This window comes from Prionailurus viverrinus, chromosome D3, assembly GCF_022837055.1.
Source record: "Prionailurus viverrinus isolate Anna chromosome D3, UM_Priviv_1.0, whole genome shotgun sequence".
Taxonomy (NCBI): Eukaryota; Metazoa; Chordata; class Mammalia; order Carnivora; family Felidae; genus Prionailurus; species Prionailurus viverrinus.
In genome coordinates, this window is record NC_062572.1 from 32,437,084 (window position 1) to 32,450,643 (window position 13,560).

Below are 13,560 nucleotides of genomic sequence, written 5' to 3' on the forward strand. Positions count from 1 at the left end.
ACAGTGATGATGGTGATGATTACATCTCTCTACTTTTATAGAACTATCCCTAAGAAACTCCAAGCTCTGCAGTGGAGAATTATAGGAACAGAGAAAATTGTGTGAGGCCTGTGGGTCTATTCTCTGGTTCAATGAAGAGCTGAACTGACTCATACTAGAAGCATGAGCGTCTGTACTATTTTTAAAGAACTCTGGGAAAGCGTGGTTCTACCACCTTAGGTTCCTAATATAACACTTATTTCTATTTGTGGGATGGCTAACACCATCTTCCATGTAGTCTTTCCTTGATTAATATATCAACTTCACAGAAGTCCTATTTTCTAAATGTTTAAAGCTCCAGATGTGTGATTTATGCCTTACAGACCCTATAAATGGGGGGTTGGGGGCAAAGTCTGTGCCTCTCATCAACCCCCTCCTTTCACCCCACTAAGTAAATACCTTGGGTGCCATGCAGAATATTGTGACATCACTGTAAGGGCTGAATGCTTTCCACAAATCCCTGCACGCCACCACAAATGGCTCCTCTGCCACCTAACCAATGGCAGCACTCCACTTCGTTCCCCCAAGTGCTACAATCTATTGGCAGCACTGAGACCCTGGCTAGCTGCCACAGAGACTTAGTCCGGGCAGACCCTCTCTCCCAGTGAGCTTTCCTAGATCCCCACCATGGCTCAGGCACAGCGACCAAGCTTTTCCGGGGCAGAGTGGGTGTGGTGAGATGACAGCCCCGGTGGGGGGTGCCTTGCTCTTTATTTATGGCTCTGTGACACTTTTAAAGTGCTGAATGTTCCTAAAGGCTGGTAAATTCTTTCCCCAATCCTACAGAGACAGGGACGTGGGGGCAGGAAGACAGGTGGGGGCAGGAATTGGAATCTACATGGACCATAATTGCCTCAAGTTTGTGAACTGTTAGTTTAAAAATACTCTTGGAGACTTTAATGGCTGAATGAAAATTCACACTCATTAAACACCATGGTCGAAGGGGGGGAAATTCAGCCTGTGTTATATGAATAACTTCACAGCTTGAAGTTCAGAAGGTAAAACAGTAAGAGCTATAATCGTAATGATTATTATCTTATATATTTTGAATTTTCTTTTCCCTGGTGGGTTGGCTACTCCAGTCTACCCCATAACAAGTAGAACAAAAGAAAGGGAGAAGAACAACCCCATAGAAATACCCCAAATTGGTGTCTGTCACCCCCCCCCAGCTTTATCTTCCTTAAGAAGCTCTTTCCTAACCACTTGATGACAGGCTTACTACCCTTGGGGGGCTCCCTAGCATGCAGCTGCACTCTGTCATAGCACTTATCACTTATAGAGCCCATTTTCTGGAGTAAGCTCTGAGATAGTATCTTGATCTTTTCTAGTATCTTCAGTAGGTAGCACATCACATGACTGGCACAAAGTCAGTGTTCATTTTAGATAAAATGCTAAAGAAATCCCTGGAAGGAAAGGTCCCAATTGGCTAATCTGCTTTTAACAATGTCTAGCACAGAATTCCACCAAACACTAATGACTTCAGTGATGAAGTTTTACCAAAGGTTTTCATATCTCATAAAAATTATCCAATTATTACGATTCTAGGCAGTGTAAACAGTCACTGGAAAAAGAACCTCATGGTTGCTATAAGTTACCTGTTTACAGAATCCTATTTATATTAATATATTTACATAAAATGTTTTGCAGGATATAAATGTAGGAAATGATACCTATGTTCTGTAGGAGGAGAGGTGAAAGCACAGTGTAGTCAAATGGCACGGGGAGCTCTGAGGGCAAGGTGTGGCCCACATCTGCCTGACTCTAGCCCGCGGCCAGGTGCCTTTGATGACACTGGCAGGCAAGTATCAGTGAGCAATCATTAGACTGACTACCAAATCCCTAGAATGCAGACACTGCGAGTCCATCCAGCTGCTAGAATAACATCTTTTTAATCCACTAAGGTCCAAGCATTCATCCAATACAACTTTTCATCATGCATTTTAGAATCTAGAGTCTCACGATCTCTTCAGAAAGAAATCTAGCTAACTATGTTCCAATCAAAGATGATTGACAGGATTTTCTGAAAACATAGCAGAGGAGTAAGAGCAATTACAAACCTTTTAGAAGTCTATCCCTCTGCTATGTTATAAATGGAAAAAAATACATACATAAACCCATAATTCTCTCTATAGGATTCATTTAAAATCCACCCCCACCCCACTGCCACATTATTAATTTAGGAAAATGTATCAGAAAAAATATGCAGCTGCACAAGTAACCATTTCTTCACATTTTACAGCAGTGACTCCTGAATGCTCCCTAGCTAGTAGTCTGTCTGTCTCTCACAGTCTCCCTCTCAGAGTCACAGTTTGCTTTCCTAAGGTCTACTGTTAGTAGACTGGTGACCCGAGAAACAACCCAGTAAACCACCCACATCTTGAGAAATACATCTTTTCTGTCAAATGCTGTTTTCAATGACTCAGGGTGAAAAAAAGTACCCATGAGTCTAGTGATAAGTAATAGCATTTCTGGGGGTGGGGTGGGGGGGAGTTAGTCTCATGTACAGAACATTTTAAAAAATAAAACTCCAAAGCAACAAACCTGTGTATTTATGTATAGCATCTCCAACAGGAACAAACTGATCACAGAAGAGAAAGAAGATGAAAAAGCCTAAAATACATCTTCCTACAGAGTCAAGCCCTGAAGCGTTCTCAGAGCTGATAGACCCTTCTTAAGGAAATACAAACTTCTTGAGAAAGAGTTTCTACTCTTCTCAACTCTGTCCTCAGACCAAACTTCAGGAACAACCACCACAAACCCCAGAGAGCAGGCATCATCCACAGCTGGCCTCTGAAAGTGTACCTTTTTTCAAGAACAGGTCTTTAAACGGGGCCTCCTTCAGTGTGCTGTTGTTCAGGTGGTCACTGGACATACTCGAGTCCTCTGCCAGGGGGAGTCCAACCGTGACGCAGTCCCCCCCTCCCCACCCCCAGTTCAAAGCATCCCTTCAGCTTCAGGCAATCTCCTCTTTAGGCAGCTCAGAGCTGCAGTTATAGCCAGCGTGGGGTGTGTGTGTGTGTGTGTGTGTGTGTGTGTGCGTGTGTGCGCGCTTCTGTCTGTCTCTCTCTCTCTCTCTACTGTATCAGCAGGGCCCAGCCCAGGTGCTAGACTCAAATGCTGTGGCTCCGACCGCAGACTGTGGCTATCAATTATCAACTGCCATCCACAGAAATCAGAAGCTCTGTGGTAGGAAGCCGGTGGTGTCACAGAGCAGATAACAAGTCCAGGGTCTCAAATCCTGAGAGCAGCTGAACACCCAGTGTTGTATTCAGCAACATACAGCAATGATTAGTCTGCATTTCTCATGTTTGGCCTCACATGGGACATGTTACACATACGGACGAGCGGAATGCAGCTAAACGGATCATCTTGTTCCACTGCATCCAATAATCTTTTTAACAGGCAAATATCAAACCAGACAAAGCAGAAAGGGGGAGATCTACAAATCTCAACACAATATTTCTTCCCTTGGTCTCAGCTAGAAGCTTTCAAGGTTGAAGAAATGGAGAGAGAGCTTACCGAGGCAGCGCGTGCAAACAGGCACGGACTCTTAGCCACTCATGCTTCTCTGCTCTGGATCCGGCTTTAAGAGCACGTCCTGGCTTGAAGTGCCCACAGCGTCCCTCATGCCAGGAGCTAGGCTGCAGGCCATCCTTGGGGTCCCCCTCTCCCCAGAGTCTCTCTCTAACTGATGGGAGCAGTCCGCATGGCTCTTGCAGCTAAGCTGTGCACTAGCAACTGGCAAAGTCATAACCACAGCAGGAAACACTCAGTGTCTCCCCCTCCCACTCTCGCTTCCCTGTCAGCCCTTCACTTCTCTCCCCTCTATTTCTCAATGCATGGTAGCAAAAATATACCACAGAGAATGCTGTAAAGTCAGGACTCTCATTCTTAACTACTAGGCAGTTTGAGTTTACAACGTTCAGAAATTAAAGAGTCCAAATGGTAAAGCAGAGACATCTCTCAGGAGGGAGCTTTTTCCTGGTTCATTTTGTGCAAGCACGGTCTCTGTCTCCCCTGAGGTCTACATGGTTTTTCATATGTGCGTTAAGGCATCTCCGGTGCATTCTGATGCCCTGGGGCTGTGTGAAGAGACTTAAGGAAAGGCTGTGTGTCTGCTCTAGCACTTTTCATAAAAAATCAGTGTGGCCACAGTGAAAAGGGCAGAGTGCCATAGTAATACTGCAAATAACCCCAGCCACAAGCACTGCTCTGCGCCCAGAATAGCCTTTGTTTTTCCTTATTTAGGATAAATAGCAATGACATGTGGGCCATAACAATAGTTTTGGCTGTAGGAGGAGTTGTCAAAGCAAAACTAAACGCTGTTGGTTACTACCAGCATTAGAAACGAAGACAGTTACGTCAGCAGCCTGTCCCTGCTGTCGGCCCCAGCATGTCACCTGGGGCTAACAGCAGTGTTCTGGGCTTGATGTCACCACCACGTCCTCAGGTTGGCCAGAAGACACCACTATTTCATGTTTTAATTACTGGTGGTGGAGGCAGGAAAGGAACAAAAGAACCATCAAGAAGATTTTTCAGAGATTTCATGTGGATAAAAGAAATGGGAATTTCAGCAGGAAAATTAACAGTTGCGTACATTTGCATGTGCCAATCAAGACAGCCTGATTTTTCTCGAGCAATTTCCAAATTTAAAATATAACTCTCCTTTCTTGTTCTGCTTTTCCCTAATTTCTTTTCAGAGTCACGTGGCTGGGTGAATGAAGAGGGTGAAGCTCAGGAAACTGGGCTGGGGTGTGGTCACCAGGGCAGGGGACCCTCCTCAGAGAAGAGTCAGCATCAGAAAGCATCAAGCTTCAGACACTATGGCTTCAGACTGGCTCTGCTGGTCTTTGACATTCCCTTGTCACTACAACCTCAGGTCCTTGCCATCTGGGGATGGCACTTTCTAGTCAGTTCGGTACGAGTGATAAGATCACTCGAAATCAAGTCCTTAAAAGGGAATATTCATAAGATTGCATATGACTGTCATGCAAGTCTGTTTTTGAAAATCAAGAGTTAGTCAATATTATGAAAATATTAGTCAATGTTAAAAAAGTTGGCTCTGTCATTTGTTAATGGATATACCTGCATTTTGAAATGACTGTGAATAGTCCACTTTGGGGTTTACCATTATTTGAGATGCGTATTTCATGTATCAAAAAAAAAAAAACAAAACAAAACCCAGAACCCAGCATATTTTTCACCTTTAATGGCTGTATTGTATTCCACTCAGCCTTAACACACTTACTTTGTTTGGCTGGCTTCCTTATCACTGGGCATTTGAGCCATGGGAGTCAATCTTAATTAAGCTCCTTGTTCATTCTGTTCAATTGTTCCCAATGTTTAATCTATTTAAAAATCACTTTAAAAGCTTTTGACTTTATGGATGAGTTTGTTTTCAAAACAGTGCCCAAACCGCACAGCAGGCACACTGCTGGCTGAGGTGGGTGTTTACCAGAGTCGCTCTGGGCTGTGTTTGACGTGTGCTGGCCATGCTGCCTGATTAACACCAGCGTGTCACCACCCGTCAGCATGCACTACAGGGTTGTCAAGGCTAAATCACCAGGTGGTGGTCTTGATTTTGTTCTATTTTCTTTTAAGCACTGGCCTGGGAGGGTGCTTCAGGAAGAAAACACAGAGGTCAGACCAGGGGTTCCCAGAAGCCAGGGGTTTATGTCCTGATAAACACCTAATTCTAGCTGATGGGATGTGGATCGCTGTGCTGGGGCCTTTTAACTGATGAGTGCCAATATTTCTCTTCCCTTAATTCAGAGAAAATGGCAGTACACACAGCAGAAGGGTGTGGGAAGAGACTAGTCTGCTGAATAAAAACACGTAAGTAGGAAAGTGTAAAAGCCATTTGCATTCAAGAATTCTTTCTTCCCTCCTGGTCTTTAAATATGGATCTCTAAAATGAGTACTCTGATGGGCTAACTGCTTTTACTAGCAGTTAAAAAAAATGTCCCAAAGCTGTATGTGGTTTCCCTGAGTACAGCAGAGACCTTGGAAGGGTTGCCTAAGATAGACATTTTCACAGGGTCTGTTGATAGCAACAAGGACTTGAAGAGCTGTTGTCTCCATAAGCCCACTCTATCAACATCTTCAGGTTTCCTCTATAAAGATCTTCATTTCATTAATTCATCTGACAAATATTTACTAAGTGATTACAGATCCTAGGAGGAAATATACTGGACCTTCAATGCAATCTGACACAAGCATTTACTGTAGGGTTGAACTTGTCTTAGGTGCTATGTGTATGTAGGTAGTTACTTATTTAAGAAATTGAACAACCAAGCTCTAAGGACTGGCTTCCAGCCAGGTCTGAATGTGACAAGCTGAAGCGACTAGGAGCATCTGCAACCTCAATGGCCAAAAGAGGCAGCACAGGGCAGGGGTTTTAGCTCAGGGGCTACTAGGGGGTCATTAGCTTCACAAAATACCTCTAGGTGGTAAAGGGGTGCTCTGCTATACCAGAATCTTTCTCTATCACATATAACCTGGGTTAGCATCTTGCCTGGTCCAATCCTTGCATTTAATCACCATGGCTTCTTGGTCATGCCCTGCTGTCTCTCGTCACCATATTCCCACCCTCAAAGGGTATCCCACTCACAACAGAAATTTTCACAGATAAATATCATTTGGAGAGTTAGGAATATTTTATAATGATTATATAGCAGAAAATTAGCATTTATAAACATTTCTAAAGATCTACTGTTATGTTCTGGGCACTTTCAGGCACCGTATATCTTTTACATTCATGTCATGTTTTCTTATTCCCACTTTATAGGGGAAGAAGCTGAGGTTCAGAGAGGGTGAATACTTTGTCCAAGGTCAAATGGCTGCTAAGAGGCAAGCTGCAGGTCGGAACCCTGGGAAGCTTGACTCAGAAGCTCCTACCCACTCTATCCATCATTCTGCTTAATGGGCAGTGAACCTAGAATTATCCAAACTAAAGTCCCCTGAACTAACCAAAGTATGTCAAGCAGATCAATACTTGGATTTTTAAAGCCTGACTGCTTGATTCCTTTAAGGCACTAACTTGCAAATCCATGTTAAAGATTCTGTATCTCAATGTTGCCAGAGGCTCTTGGAACCATTTTATGTGTCTTGTATATCTGTTAATGTGACTCCTGTTAAGAATCAATGGTTCTGTCCATTACAAATTCTTATTCTTTGAGGTTTATGACTATGCTGTAAAATTCTGCTCTGAGGTGAAGTTTTCCACATAAAAATTAAGCCCTGGAATTTGGCCTTTAGAAAACAAAACAGTTCATTTTAAGTAAGTTTGCTACATTTAAAGTCATGAATGAGGATTTTAAAATAACGCTGACTCCTGTAGACTCAAAACATAGTAATAGTTTGATATTTGTAGACATTAGCCTATAGCATGGAATAATTTACTAATGTATTCTTAGTGCTTAAAAATTGCAACACATAGGTTTTTATGTAGAAATATGAATGCTCTGCATATGTTCCAACCACAGTGCTTGATACCTGCATCATCTGGTAGAAATGTCAGCAAATATAAAAATATGCAACATGATAATAGAGCTAGCAAGCTGACAAGGTGGATTAAAAGCTTATTAAATAAGTTAGTCTAAATTAAATAGCCTTAAAATAGCTTCCTAATATGCAACAATACTCCCTATATTAAAAGACTTTGGAGTTTATCTATGCCACCATAATATTTTTTCTTCTAATGAAAAAAAGAATTATATATTATTTTGTGTTTATGGTGATATAGATTTTCATAATGGCTAAGCTACTCCCTACCAAGTAGGTTACATACCTTTGAAAATTGCAGTTACTCTTCCAAGCCCCAGGGAAAAAAAAATAAGGAAGGCAATATAAAGTTTTCATGGTGGCTAACTTCTGGGATCAGTTAGACCCAAGTTTGGGATCCAGTCCTGCCATCTGACCATGTCAGCTTGAGCTAAGCCCCTGTTTCCTCATCTGTAAAGTGAGGCCAAGAATACCTGTATCATAGGGTAGAAGGCGGACAGAATAAGAAGACATATCTAAACCCTTACCCCCAAATTCATCCAAGGAACAGCAGCATCAGCATCACCTGGGAGCTGGTTACAAGTACAGCATCTTGGATCCTGCCTTGGACTTTACTGAACCAGAGTCTGCATTTGAACCATATCCCTAGGTGATTCATCTGCACATCAAAGTTTCTTCTGAAACTTTGGTCAAATTCAAACTCCTCATTCAGATTAAATGAGCAAACAGGGGCTTGAAGAATATATAACTTGTGCACACCACACAAAGGAAATGAGAGTAGAACCTAGGTCTCCCGTTTAGAGCCCAAGCGATTGCTACTCAACAATGATTTTAAACAATGGTACTCAACATGCATGGATTTGTATGCACATCTGTGTAAAATCATGATGCTGCCCTCCTGGGCTAAAGGCAAGGCCCAGCACCACAGGGCAGGTGTTTGCTGCTGTCTTCCCCACTGTACTAATAGGCTGTTACTGATCCACCCACACCTCTTAGAAAAAAGCAGGAGAGGTGGACTGTGTTGTCAGGGCTCACAATAATGGTGAAGCCAACTAGCTTATGGTAAGAGTCTCTGGTGTTGGAATACAATTTCTAGGATATTTGGCATGCCTCATAAAAACTTCAGTAGTCCCCAAGGACTTCTGGATATATGTTAAGAAAGAATTGTAATTTTGCTTTCTGGGAAAACTCAAGTGCCATGAGCAGACTCTTCTTAAAGGCAGAATTACGAAGATGCTGTCAGTCCACTCCTATGAACTTGGCCTGACTCTCATGTCCTCCTGGGCCTCTCTGTTCCCTGAGAGAGCCAGATACCAGGAAAGTAGAGTCCTGGCACTTGGGTTCCAGAAACAGCTTTCCACTTCTTTTTTTTTTTTAGTGATTTTTTAAAAAGTTTATTATTTTGAGAGAAGGGGGGGGGCAGAGAGAGCAAGCGAGCCTGAATTGGGGAGGGGTACAGAGAGTGGGAGAGACAGAATCCCAAGCAAGCTCCACGTTGTCAGTGCAAAGCCTGAGATAGGCCTCGAACCCAAGAAACAGTGAGATATGATCTGAGCCAAAATCAAGAGTCAGACACTTAACCACCTGAGCCACCTACGTACCCCACCGGCTTTCCACCTGTGTTGCATGCATTCTTTCAGCGGTCACCTGCTGACACCTCCCAAACTGTTTTTCTATCAACAAGACCTGTTCATGGTGCCTTCATAAAACTGCCACATCATCATCAAGGGGGGGTACCCATTAAAGGTGTGGTAGAAATGATCTACTCTAGCCTCTTCACATTTCAGGTAAAATATGCATATATTCTATATACAAACACACCAAATATTTTAAAATTTAAAATATTCAATATGGTTATTTAGAAAAATATTTAATTTTGCTTTTCAAATATATTTCTCAATTTCTTCCAAAAGCTAGAAGGCTGAATAACCTTCACAACGCATCCTCTGTCTGAGAAGACCATAAAAAAAAAAGCTCAAGATGTTTACAACTCAGATCCTAGATACTACGATTCTATTCCCAGTTCTTAACCCCATAAAAACTTTAACTGCCCCTTGGAGATGGAAATACCACTTTCATTAGCACTCTACTCCAGGCAAACATTGTGCATTCTTATACAGTATATGGCACAGTACATGACATCTATACTTGCTGTGTGTCATTGCTAAATTACTGAACAATGTTATGATCATTATTCTTGACGATTTGAAGGCAGAAGTCCCTGTGCAATCACAAGCATTTCTTAGACAATCTGAATGTGGAGGTGAGGTGCACGCTGTCGTCTCTGGTGCTTCTCTTTGTCTTGCTTGTAAATTCTAGGATGTGTTTGGGTAGTTCTGAGACCTTTAGGTTCCTGGCTTTTGTGAAAGCATTAATTTATCCAAAGGTTGGGAAAAAGTCAAAGCACATTTCAGGGTTTTAGTTACTGTTTTAAAGCATATGCTAAGGCAAACACTAGAAAAATCACAGGCTAAAATCCAAGTTAATCCAAAATCACATCAGATCTATATAACTATACTCAGTTCTCATCCTTGGCACTTTAAGACAAGCCTAGCACACATATGCTTTAAAAACAAGAACCACTGCTCTCTGGTATCAGATCAACTTTGAAAACATGAGGTCAATCCTCATTTCTGTCAGAGCAGAGCACTCATTATATACCAGTCACCATGAAGAGACAGGATACAAAGGAAGCCAGGAAATGTCCTGTCCATGACATCCCTAGTTCATCCTGAGCAAGAGCTAGTGAAGTACTGAGACTGGCAGAGTGCTCAGCAAGGAGCAGGTGAATGAAGGAAGGAATGAATGAATGAACAAACAAACAAATGAGGGTCCTATAAAAGGAAGAGTTTTTAACCTAAGTAATAACAATAGTTACTACTTACATAGCACTTACTATGTGCCAGGAAGTATTCCAAAGTATTTTACTCATTTAATTAAGCCATTTAATCCTTACAGGTGCCATATGAAATGAGTACTGATTTTTATCCCAGTTTTACAGATGAGAGAACTGAGTCACAGAGAGGTCATGCCCAACATTGTGCCCAATGTCACACAGCTAAGTGGCAGTGCCAGGGCTTAGATCAGAAAGTCTCACTCCAGAATCTACTCTTATCTACTAATCAGAACCCAAACTGTGACTGGTTCAAGGAACACTCCTCAGCCAAATCCTATTTTTTAGAAGGAACTTGATCAATAAGCCCCATGTAAATGATTCGAGGAATGAATTAATTCTCTGAGACCAAGGCTCTTGGAAGGGCTGACAGAACACAGAGACCATTTAACTCTACCATTTGAGAAGGAAGTCTTCACATCTCAAGGAAGACACTGTTGGAAGCAAACTTAATTGCACCCTTGGGTAATTATTCCTTTAGGTTAAACTAAACCAGTTCTCTGGTAAGTTAAGGCTATTGTCTTTTATCCCTTTCCTTTTCTTGGGCTCTGAAATGATGAAGTGGCTGGTTCTATACTGGTAGTATAAAAAGGTAAATAAAAATAAATGTAAGTATTGATAAAAATCAGAGTTTTCCAGGAAAAAAAGCATCCCATCCTTTTTTTTTTCTATCTCTAGTTTATTATGTCCATAACCCTTTCTCTTTAATTTAAAATGTCGTCTTCATTTAGAGATTCATATTGGAACCCATTCTAATACTGAAAATAATAATGTGCCTGAAGGAATTGTTCAGCTTAATATCTTATTCATTTGTGAACTGAAAATTACTGAAACTAAAAGACAATTTTTAAGCCCACTATAATGTCAGTCAGATTTCTTTGTTTAAAATGAGGGACGTTGGGGCGCCTGGGTGGCTCAGTCAGTTGAGCGTCCGACTTCAGCTCAGGTCATGATCTCACAGCTCTTGAGTTTGAGCCTGGTGTCGGGCTCTGTGCTGACAGCTCGGAGCCTGGAGCCTGCTTCCGATCCTGTGTCTCCCTCTCTCTCTCTGACCCTAACCCACTCACATTCTGTCTCTGTCTCTCTCAAAAATAAATAAACATTAAAAAAATTTTTTTTTAAATGAGGGATCTTTCTCCAAAGGCAATGAAATCACCACAAGGAAATGGGCTTGAGGCCCCTGATTAGCTAGAGATAATGAAGATCAACTAGGCTTTGAGGACATCTTACCACCATGAAACAAACAGAAACCCAAATGGTCAGGAGAGTAAGCACTCAAGAGTGCCTTTTATGTGGATAAGGGGAAATGTGGTCCTGTTTTTATAAAAAGTGACCTTAACCAAATCTGTTATTCCCAATAATAAACACTCAAAATTAGTAAACCAATAGAATACAATAAAATAGAGTAGCAATAATAAAAATGTTTGGAATTTTCAAACAGGATGAATGGTTTTCTGGCAGAGACTCAATCTTGGTTATACAAATAAAACAGAATTTTTTTTTAATTTAAAGGGCCAGAAATGGTAATATTGCAGATGCCTTTACAATTTTTTCCCTGTAATGTGCCTAACAGAAAAACTTTCCAAACTGTCTATTTACCATTTATTCCTCTTAAAGGCAGAAATCCTGGCCAAGGCTGGCTGCAGGGTACAATCTGGTCACACATACTCTTGTTGGGGAGTCTTAGTTCAAACAGATAAAATAGCATAGAGAACCTTGATCAGATTTCAGATAAATGGCTCCTAACTCTTAGGCTGTAGGTTATCTCTGCTGTCATTCTGCCCTCAGTACACTTCAGCCTTAGCTCCTCCTGGTAGGGTCTAATGCTGGTCAGGAGACCAGTTTCTAGTGCTACCTCTACTGTTGCCTGAGACTGCCATTAGTAAGTCATATCAAGGCTCAGTCCTCAGATGTTCTCTCACTTCACTGCTGGAATCAAATTCCAGTGTTCTGCACACTTCAGTCCTTCAAGGCCCACCCTTAGCGTTCTTAAAATATCTGCATTTCACCTGTACTATAATTTACTTAATAGCAACTTTTAACTGGACTTTAATTCATTTGAAAAAATCTTAAGCTCTTCTAAGTAATAACACTTATGAAATCACTCGTATGATATGCTAGGGATTTTTTTGTGAAGTATATTATTAAAAATTTACAGTAAACATACATTTGAATAAAATCTTTTAATAGTATTTATAAAATATAAAGAAAAAGTTCTTACTATTGCCCATTTAAAAAGAAATGTTTTGGGACACCTGGGTAGCTCAGTGGGTTAAGCGTCTGACTTTGGCTAAGGTCATGATCTCGCTGTTTGTGAGTTCGAGCCCCGCACCGGGCTCTGTGCTGACAGCTGAGAGACTGCTGCCTGCTTCAGATTCTATGTCTCCCTCTCTCTCTGCCCCTCCCATGCTCATGCTCTGTTTCTCTCTGTCTCTCAACAATAAATAAACGTTAAAAAAATTTTTTTTTGAAAGAAATGTTTGTAGGGGTGCCTGAGTGGCTCAGTCAGTTAGGCATCCAACTTCAGCCCAGGTTATGATCCCACATTTCGTCAGTTCAAGCCCTGCATCAGACTCTGTGCTGACAGCTCGGAGCCTGGAGCCTGCTTTGGATTCTGTGTCTCCCTCTCTCTCTGCCCCTCCCCTGCTTGCACTCTGTCTCTCTGTCTCCCAAAAATAAATAAATATTTTAAAAATTAAAAAATTAAAAAAAAAATAAATAAAAAATAAAAAAATGTTTGCCGTAAAATTTAGTTTTAGTCAATTACATAAGGAAAACATGATTTATCCACATATATATTATAATGTGTTTGAAATTGAACATATTTAAAACATACTATGGAAAAGCCACTTCTAAAATAGGGGAGTAAGGAGATCCATGTTCTCACTCCCCAGGAAAGCAACTAACAAAGATTATTTAAAATTAACTATTTAAAGTCTCTGAAAACTATCCAAAGGGCATACATCAAATTAAGAAATATTTAGGAGCAAATTAAGCCTAAAGCAAGAAGAAGGAGGGGAATAAGAAAGATTAGAGCAGAAAATAATGAAATATAAAAAGAATAGAGAAAATCAACAAAACCAAAATTTGGTTCTTTGAAAAGATCAACAAAATTGACAAACCTT

General features: G+C 41.1%; 1 protein-coding gene and 1 long non-coding RNA gene across 14 annotated transcripts in view; one reads left to right on the forward strand and one right to left on the reverse strand.

Annotated features, from left to right (window-relative positions):
- Nucleotides 1-13,560, reverse strand: part of LDLRAD4 (low density lipoprotein receptor class A domain containing 4) — a 456,253-nt gene that overhangs the window by 35,638 nt on the left and 407,055 nt on the right. The window contains exon 1 of one of the 12 annotated variants that reach the window (XM_047827470.1): nucleotides 3,559-3,765. The exons of 10 other annotated variants lie outside the window; for them this stretch is intronic. Coding sequence is in view for 1 of the 2 variants with exons in the window: in XM_047827469.1 (XP_047683425.1) it covers nucleotides 2,842-2,911 (70 nt within the window). In the remaining variant the exon portion in view is untranslated. Of the gene's footprint in view, nucleotides 1-2,841; nucleotides 2,965-3,558; nucleotides 3,766-13,560 lie in introns of those variants that run through there. One more of the 12 variants, XM_047827469.1, reaches the window with a different exon arrangement.
- Nucleotides 343-7,082, forward strand: LOC125149003 (uncharacterized). Of its 2 annotated transcripts, none has more exons than XR_007145775.1 (4): nucleotides 343-1,037; nucleotides 4,740-4,957; nucleotides 5,812-5,874; nucleotides 6,827-7,082. It is a non-coding gene; the product is annotated as an uncharacterized LOC125149003 (long non-coding RNA). The 2 variants fall into 2 exon arrangements; XR_007145776.1 differs by having other exon boundaries at nucleotides 343-713.